This window comes from Equus przewalskii, chromosome 23, assembly GCF_037783145.1.
Source record: "Equus przewalskii isolate Varuska chromosome 23, EquPr2, whole genome shotgun sequence".
Classification (NCBI taxonomy): domain Eukaryota; kingdom Metazoa; phylum Chordata; class Mammalia; order Perissodactyla; family Equidae; genus Equus; species Equus przewalskii.
The window spans coordinates 545,507-554,363 of record NC_091853.1 but is presented as its reverse complement, the minus strand read 5'-3'; the positions used below and the strand labels follow the sequence as shown (position 1 = coordinate 554,363).

Here is an 8,857-nt window from a genome sequence, read left to right as displayed (position 1 = left end):
CTCCTACTTACCTTACGTCATTCATTGGCACAGAGCAGGGTATTAATAGGTGCTTTTGAGTTGAACTGACTTGCCAAAGCTGAGGAGCGTGAGAATCATTGCATGTCGGGGGAGCTGAAAATAGCTTGGAAGGGCTAGAATTTAGGGTATATGTGAGGAGTGGTGAAAAATAAGCCTGCAGAGGTAAGGGTCAGATCATGGAAGGTCTAACAGGCCACAGTTTAGATTTTATCCTGTGGTTGCAAACTGAAGGTATGGTAGCAAACTCGATGGTTTCAAGTAAAGGAGTCGCATGATCTGGTTTGTATCGTAGAAGATCCTTTGGCTGCAGTTTCAAGGGGGAGTGTACCGGTGACACAGGAAGCAAGGACACCGAGTTCAGGATGAGGGCTTGGACTAACGGGGGGACAGTGCAAATGGACATGAGGGGCAAATCTCAGAGACAGCCTGTGAACTCGAGAGTGATGAGAATAGGTCTTTCTCATGTTCTGAGGAGTGAACAGGGTGCTTTGAGACATGGGGTGACATACCCAATGCGTCACCCCACAGTTCAGGAGGAGCAGACCCGGAAACAAGGTCTCATTTTAACCTGATGAAGTCATAACCCCTCAGATCAACGATTTGTTCTGAGGACTCTGAAGGGAGGTGAACAGAGGTGGGCTGGTTCTGGGTCCACAAAAGTTGGGCCTGCATTTGCAGGGAATCGTTCACCCTTATTTCCCATTACTGCCTGCAAACCATCCGTTATCCTTCTGTGAGAGCAGAGCCACCTCCCAGCCCGCCCCTCCTAGCTCTGACGCCACCCTGAGGAAAGGGAGGGGGCTACAAGTTCTGGGCGGTCCCCTGCCATTCATCCCGCCTGGGAGACGCTCTTGGGCCACCTCTCAATGAGAATTAGCACAACTCCAGGCCAAAGCGTGAAGAGAGGAGGCTGGCGGGGGTTGAGTGTTGCCGGTCAACCAGCACAGCCCTCTGTATCTTTCCCTTCTCTCTCTGCTTGTTGACTGAGATTCCTGCGAGTCTACTGAGAGGGGTTTTGGGTTTGTTGTAAGCAGGTTTATTCATTCTTTCGACAATATTAAGTGTCTCTCCTGCACCAGGCACAACGCGGGGCACATGCTGGAGTCCTCCCACATCCGGGCTGGGTGCAGGGACAGGAGGCGCTTGGACACAGTGTCGCTGCGCGGCTCTCTCCTGCTCCCAGCATCCCCCGCCATGGCACTTGCACAGGGACGTTTAATCCGGGTGTCTCCACAGCTGTGCACATTCCTATACCAGTCGCTCTACGTTTAAAACAAATTCTGCCAAAGAGTTTTCTAGAATAAGACCGACTTCAAGATGGGGGTGATGTCACAGAATTCCGTAGATGAATGCTGTCAGGTGCCATGAAAAACCCCTTGATTCAGTTCTGCCATTAATCTCCTGACATTAATCCCCTCCACCTCCCATTAACTAGGGAAAATGAACAAATCACATGGCCAGAGTCCATTTTGAACAACTTTTATTATACGTTTAGTGTTCTCTATACAAAAGAAATCAGTTTTTTTTTTTACAGTGATTCAAAAAAAAACTCTGAATAATTTGGCCTTTTCATTGCTCATGCAGTCAGTTTATAAGTCCATGTATTAGATGGCCCTCCACGGCCCAGTCATCCGTGCTGAAGGTCGTGCGCAACACCCTCAGAAACACAACTGTCGCTGACAACACTGGTTAATGCAAAACAGCTCGCAGGGAGGAAAGAACACAGTGTGAGAGGGGTTAAAACAACTCTGCCGTGAGAGTTAAATACGGAACCAATGGAGAAAGGTCAGACCAACTCAGTGTGGGTGTGCGGGAAGGGATGGAGACATCGGGGAAAAATTGCCCCACTGAAAGGAACAAATTGGAAAATGTGTGTGTTGGGGGCAGGGCAAGAAGTCCCCGGGGCTCAGCAAGGGTTGGGGGTGGGACCAGGACAGAGGGCAGCCACGTCACAGGCAACTGGTGCTCAGCGCAGGAGTGTGAAGAAGTTGGCAGAGAGCCAGGAGCTGGGCAGAGGGACAACACTGACTGAGGACATCGAATCTGGGAGTCAGAAAAAAGAGCAGGGCAGGGTCATCTGATCTGCATCGTTTTCGAAAAGAAACAGAGTCGTGCACAAATTTCTGGTTTTCTTCTCCCAGATTTTTGTGTTTATTGCTTCACTGAAGTCTTTACATGTGCTGAACTCCAGCCCAGCAATTCCCAGAGTGGCAGAGCTCCCACGGGCCCTGCTGCCCTCAGCACCCTGCGGCCAAGGGCGGGGTGGACTGAGGGCTCTCCACGCCCTCATCTCCGAGGGACAGCGTGCGGCGGGCCCAACATGTTAGGAAGCGGAGACCACTCCAGGGAATAGTCCAGGCTTCACAGTGACAGACACCCATCAGCTCGTCACTCTTCTCCTGGCCTGGGTCTGCCCTTGACCGCGCAGCCAGGTCCACCACAGGCTGGCAGAGACTGACTGGTGTTGGACTCAGAAAAATCCTTTGTGTCTTTCCTTTGGGGAGGAACCCGGGGGCTGTGGGAGAAGTGCTACAGAGGCATGAGAGGGTGCACCGGCAGGAAACACCTCCTGTGCTTCCAGGGAGGCAGCTGCGGTGAGATGGGGGAACACTGGACAAGGAGTCAGAAGGCCCGGGTTCAAGCCCTACCCTCACCTGGACTCACCAGCTATGTGACTAGGGGGCAAGTCCCTTCACTCCTTGGGTTAGTATCCTTGTCTTTACAAGTCATTGATTCCTTCGCATGCTGAAATCTGAACTGTCCTAAACCGGACGCCTTTGTATCTATTTCCTTTCCATCCTATCACTACGGAACATCCACCTAACGCTAACATACTGATAGAGGAGCGCTGGTTTTGGCTTGAGACACTGGTGGGGCCTCGTGGCTTCCCTGGATGGCCGTCCTCCTTCCGCTCTTATCCTGCTCTGGACCTGTCTCAGGAAGGCCCGTTCTCCGTAGGGGAGGGGAGGAAAGGGTGCTGCCCTGGCTGGGGCTGGCAGGCTGGGGACAGCCACAAGGTTGGTTCCCAGGGGGTGGCCCTGCCTGGTTCAGGGGAAGGGAGGGAGCTGCCAGGCCACTGCGCCTCCTCCTGACATTTCAAGCTCTTGGTTTCATTCAGTTAAGTCCTCTGATTTTTTTTAAATCAGGGACTCCTACCTGCTTCTCCTAAGCTACCATGCAAAGCTCAGCCAGGACCGGCAGGTGACGTCCTTCTGGGACCTAACCGTGTGTTTGGCAGGACCTGCCCGAGAGGTGACAAGGCGTCCCGAGGGGGAGCCTCCTGGCCAGCATCCCAGGAATCCGCCATCCTCCTCGGGAGCGGCGACCCCCGCACCAGCCCCGCCTCACGCCCAGGAGCCTCGCCTCTCCTGGGTTAATGCGCCACCTTCTAAAGGCCGAGGCAAAAGCGGTTAACCCCCACTGCCAGCACACAGGCTGCCTGCCACGCTCTGGGACTTGGCTCCGACCCGCACACGGCTCCAGGAGCCTCAAAGAGCTGCTGCCCGTGATGTTCCTGGGGAAGGGTCCCCTCCTTTGGATCAGACTCTCTCTCGGTTCTGCCTACAGGAATTACCCAGATGGGGCCCTGCCTGGACCGCCTCCTTCCCCTGCCTCGAGATGGACACTGCACGCACACAGCCCTCTGTATCCCACCTCAAGTGGGCCTGGGTGTGGACTCACCCTCTCCAAGACAATGTCATAATCTGTATTGCTCCCCCTGACCGTGCCGCCCTGCAGGAGGGCCTTGGTCTGCTGTGTGTGCGTGTGTGGGAGTGCCCAGGCGTGGGTGCTGCGTGTGGGCAGGGAGGCAGTCCCTTAGCTGGAAAACCCACAGATATCCTCGGATCTATTTCCACCCCTTTTCTAAGGCAACTTAACTAGGAAAGCACTATGTGGGCCCAGCTCGCAGATGCCCCCTGCAGGGGCAGCAATATGGGCACTGGCTGCTCTCGGAAAGGCGGCCTCTTCTCCAGAGCTTGGGACTTGCCAGGAAGGGGGCGGGCCAGATGCCTCCAGCCTCTTGGGACAAAGGCCACAGACAAGGGAGCTCTGGTTTTCCCGTTAGCTTAAGCTCAATCATCTCCTCAAAAGCAAGGTAAGGAGACATGTCCTATGCACCATAACTCAGGCTGTCCCCTGGCCCTGCAGTGGTGTACTCCCAGACACGGGCCTCCCTGCTCCTGCAGGTGGGCCCAGGCCCCTCTGTGGGGAGAGGAGTGGAGACGAGGCACTGAAACTCACGTAAGTTAAGCAACTTGCCCCAAGGGGCAGAGCAAAGAGGCTCAGGAAGCAGGACTGTTGCGGCAGGTTTGGACTGCCAGCCTTGCGGACCGAGTCCTCCCTCCAAAGCGTCTCCCTTCGAGCCTGGAGCCTTGTCGGCTTAGGTACTCAGGTGCTCCCAGCCAGTGCCCACTGTGTCCCAAGACAGTTCCAGGACTGTCAGCGCTGTGAGGGCAGGGGCCATACCTCATTATTCACCTTGGTACCCTCGGCTCAGAGCCTGGCTCAGACTGGATGTCCACGAGCGTCTAAGCAATGGATGGACAAATGAGAGCATGGATGCCACAGCTCTAACGGCTGAGCACAGTGGGTGGGAGCGCAGCACAGGCAATGGAATTTCCAGAGTCACCGTGAGATGACCGACACTTCTCCCCCGCAGCCAGACAGGCTGAGGCACCAATGGTGTCGCCCTCTTCTGGCATCGTTGTTAGTATGTTTCGGGGTGGTTGCGTGAGAGCCCCAGCTGGCAGGGGGTGCTGGACGATACCCCTTTCCTTCTGAGCTGGGTGGACTCCGGCGTGGGCCCCCTGGAAAATAGACTTCCCTCTTGCTAGAAGGGCTGCCTCCCTAACCCTGCAACCTCTCTAAGCATCCGCCATCTTTGCTTGGGGAGAACTTTGTTCTTCAAGCCCAGGTTTCTCCGGCCTGCCAGGAGGATGGTGAGCATGTGGTAGTGGGGTCAGCTCTCGGCACGACAGCCTCATGACAGGGCTGACGGCACTATCTTCCTACATGAAGGAGGCTGGCACAGAGCCTGGCAGGACGCAATCGAGGAGCAGATCCAGGCTGAGGAATCCCCTCTCCCCAAGACTCTAGGCTAGCAGAGGCCCTTCCCCAGTCACCGGCGGTGGAGCAGCCCTTCCAGAGGCAGGGGAGGGGCACGATGACACGCTCCTGCACTCAGAGCCTGTTTTCGGTGCACTGAGTTTCCTAGCACGTATGGTGCAGTATGGAACGAGGGCCTGAGAAACTGACTTCTATGCTCAGATCCAGAGCGTTTTCTAGAAAGGCTGGGCCGTTAACTCAGCTCACAGGCACACTTCCCTGACATTCCCTTTAGGGACCTGGGCCTGGGCCGCAGGAACGCCCAGCTGTATCCGGGCAGGTGTCGAGGAAAGCCAGGGAAGGGGACCCTGAGCTCACTCCCCAGCCCCCTGCTTGTTAGCCTGCCCCCTTTCATCATGCAAGAGTTGCCTCTCGGGATTCCAGGCAGCAAACCTGGACGTGGCTTGGGCCAAAGGACAGTTACTCGCTCTCAGCTTAGAACAACATGATTGGCTGAGCTCTGGGCTCTGATTTCCTACCTGCACACAGAGTATGTGTCTACGGGCTTGCCCTTCATCTGGCTCATTATCGAGTGATGCAAGCACTGCTAATACCTTTGTGGCTTAAACATGTGGCAAACGATGCTTTAGAAAGCCTCTGAAGGACATAGCCCTGTTCCTGCCTAGGCCCCCTGGCAAGCAGCTGGAGCCTCAGCTCAGAGGCTGTGCCCGTGGCAGGTGGTCCATTACTGGGAGTCACCTTTGCCCTCCTGAAACCGACTCCAGCTGCAGCAATAGCTACAGTGTCACTCTGAGGCTGGAGATCCCTCTCGGAGGCTGGATACCTTTGGTTTCAACAATGGATTAGGTGGGGAGGATGACAGCTCTCTGAGAACTGCAGGTCTGCGAGGGTCTCCAATCTGGGGCAACGGGATGCAGGGTGGGTGTTGAGTGGCTGCTTCGGGTTCTGCTGTGGCGCTTGCATAGGCTGCCCCGTTCTCCTTGAGACACGTGGCTGGAGGCTTCAAGGCTTGCAGGGAGGGGTGGGGAACCTGGAACTGCAGGGACAGATGAGAGCTGCATAAGGCATACGGAGATCACTGCCTCCTCTGGGCCAGGTGTCACAGCACTGTCAACCATGCCCCCTCAGGGTCTCTGGATATGCAAATACCCTAAGGAAAGGACACGCTGGTCAGTCCCAGGGGCAGCAGGGCCTCATCCACACACCACATAAATTTCAACGTCATACAGAATCGACCGAGGAGATGATATCTGCTAGAGAGGAAACGGGGAGCAGTGCTTTACACCCCCAAACACACGGGCAAAGCTTGTGTCTCCCAGGGTTCCCTGCGCCTTGAGGGCAGCAGCACAGCCCCTGCCTGGGGGTGTGGCCCTCTCTCCTACATCCTGGGTTTCACTGTGGAGGAAGGAAGTCCAAATCCTGCTCTTCTCTTCTCTCTGAAGGTGAGCACAGCTCCCCAGGGACCAGACGCCTGATTTTCTTCTGCTTGAGGTACACGGTCACTGGAGTTGAGGTCCTTTTCAACAGCGGCCACTCCTGCTCCTCCAGCTCCTCCTTCAGATCTGCGCTTCTTGTCCTGGACGCTCTGGAGGAAGCGGCAGGGTAAGAGCAAGGAGCGAGAGGTGAGCCCAGCGCCTGGCCGAACCAGAGCGAGGCAAGGCGGCTGCCCACTCTCTCCCTGCCTAAATACTGTCATTTTCCAGAAAGGAGCCAAGCCCAGCTCAGCAACTACCAAGGCCGAGGCGGAGGGGTGGGGGCGAGGGGAGGCATCCGGCGAGAAAGGCATCCTTCGGAAACACGCCGGCCTGGTGGCGGTGGCATTCTACAGCTTCTCTATGCGTTCCTTACGGATCAGTCCTCTTTGCCTGTCTTTGCAGTTTCCTGGGGGAGAATCCACCTATTCTTGCTTTTTCCAGGGACATTTCTTCAAAAGGAAAAGAAAATGGAGACGTTGGGTCTGGACGGGAAAATGCACAGAGCAGAAATAAAGACAATGAAAAGCCCCGTAAGCAACAGAGACCGGTGAGTGTGTGCCAGGGTCAGGGCCGGGCGGTGGGGGTGATGCTCAGGTGCCTGCGAGGCTGAGCAAGGGGCCCGGCTCCCTCAGCTGAGCACGGCCAGGGCTCCAGCTCCCCCAACAGGTGGCACCCGGGGTGTGGGGGGTCATTGGGAGGGGGCTTGTGGTTGGCTGGGTGGTCACTGGTCCTCACAGCTTGGCAGACCCCCATGTTGAACCCCCGTCCCAGGAGATGGTGGTGGCTTTGCAGTGTCTTCATCTCCCCCTCTCCCCTCCTCTCACTTGCAAAGTGGTGGCTGTGCCCTGGGGGGGGCTCCGTTAGGCCAGAGAATAGATGGCGTTGACGGGTGACGTGGCCTCTGAGCTTTCATTGCCCTCTGTCTCCTCCTTGTCCTTTTTGACTGTGTACTGGCCGATAAAGGAGCCATCCTCATTGAACTGCCCCTCGCCGCCCTCGCCGTAGTCCACCAGGCTGTCGTCACTCTCCTGCTGCTTGATGGTGCCATCCAGAGATGTCTGGCTGCCCTGCAGGGGCTTGTTGTCCTCATCACTGGCCAGAGAAAGACAGAGAATCAGGGCCTGGCCCAGCCCAGTGCAGCCCAAAGCCAGACGGGACAGGGCTGCTGGCCTCTTGCCAAGCACCCGTGCTGCACAGCTCAGAGGACAGGACCTCAGAGACCATGCGGCTCAGCCCTCCCTCGCCCTCCCCTGTCCAGCCAGTCCCATAGAAGGGAATCTGACACCCAGAGAGGACAAGTGTCTTCTCCACAGTGAGGTGGCAAGTTGGGGCAGGGCTGGGACTGGTGCCCATGCTTCTGGACTCCTGGCCTGGGGTCCTCGCCCTGAGGCTGGGCCACCCTCGGTGGTGGGAGCAGGCAGAGGGTGGCTGCCCAATGGTGAGGCAGAGCCAACTGCTTGTGAGACCAGGTGGGATGGGAAGAGCCAAGGATGGGGCGTCAAGGAGTTGTCGTTCTAGTCCCAAGCGCATCCCTGTGTGGTTCTGCAACCCTGGGAAAGCCCTTTCCTCTCAGTGTCTTCATCAAGAGGGACTGAACTAGCTCTGACTCCATAATCTGTGACTGTCTGGAAAGGCTCTGCCCTTGACAAAAAGCAACCGTCTGGGCCTCAAAGAAAGAAACCTCTGCCCTGCTCTGTCTTGGTGTTGCTTCTCTCAGCTCTCGGGTTTATCAACAAACAGATGCTGTTGCTTCGAGCCCAGCAAGCGAAAGAGGGTGGGAGGAGGGGGGCATGCAGACGAGCATGTGAGGCCAGCCCCTGGAGACAAAGACTACGGGGCTCAGAGGATCCTGCCCGGCAGCCTGCTGAGGCCCCTGGCCTTGCCCTCAAGCCCCTTCTGCGGCAGGAGAGCTGTGAGGCTGGTAGTTAAAGTGGTGTCTGCTCCTGGGATGCCGGATACGCCCCTAGGAAGTGAGACGCTCACCTGGGCTGGCAGCTGCCCAGGTACCCCATCCCTCCCCTGGCTGGAAAACTCTCTGCCCTTTAGGCTCAGAGGCGGCGCCAGATGCTGCTGGCTGCACTTCAGAGGGGAGGTGAGCTCCCAGGCAGGAGGCAGGCGGACCAGCAGCAGGAACTGGGAATCTGGGTCCTCACAGGCGAGAACACAGTGGTGCCAGGCGGTCTGAGCAGACACATTCCCTTCTCCTGTCCCCAGGCCACTTCCTGGGTGTGCGGAAACCAAGGAAACCAACCAGCTGAGTTGCTACTAGAGTGGGCAGTGCCTTCTCACTTCTA

At 56.8% G+C, this 8,857-nt stretch overlaps 1 protein-coding gene across 47 annotated transcripts in view; it reads right to left on the bottom strand.

Moving 5' to 3' along the window:
* Positions 1 to 1,484: 1,484 nt before the first annotated feature.
* NFASC (neurofascin) overlaps positions 1,485 to 8,857 on the bottom strand; it is a 175,483-nt gene continuing 168,110 nt past the window's right edge. For 42 of the 47 annotated variants that reach the window (XM_070591208.1, XM_070591211.1, XM_070591195.1 and 39 more), the window contains one exon: positions 1,485 to 7,655. In XM_070591208.1, coding sequence (XP_070447309.1) covers positions 7,424 to 7,655 — 232 coding nt within the window. In that variant the 3' untranslated portion in view covers positions 1,485 to 7,423. The remainder of the gene's footprint in view (positions 7,656 to 8,857) is intronic. The other 5 variants (XM_070591224.1, XM_070591234.1, XM_070591190.1 and 2 more) reach the window with 1 other exon arrangement.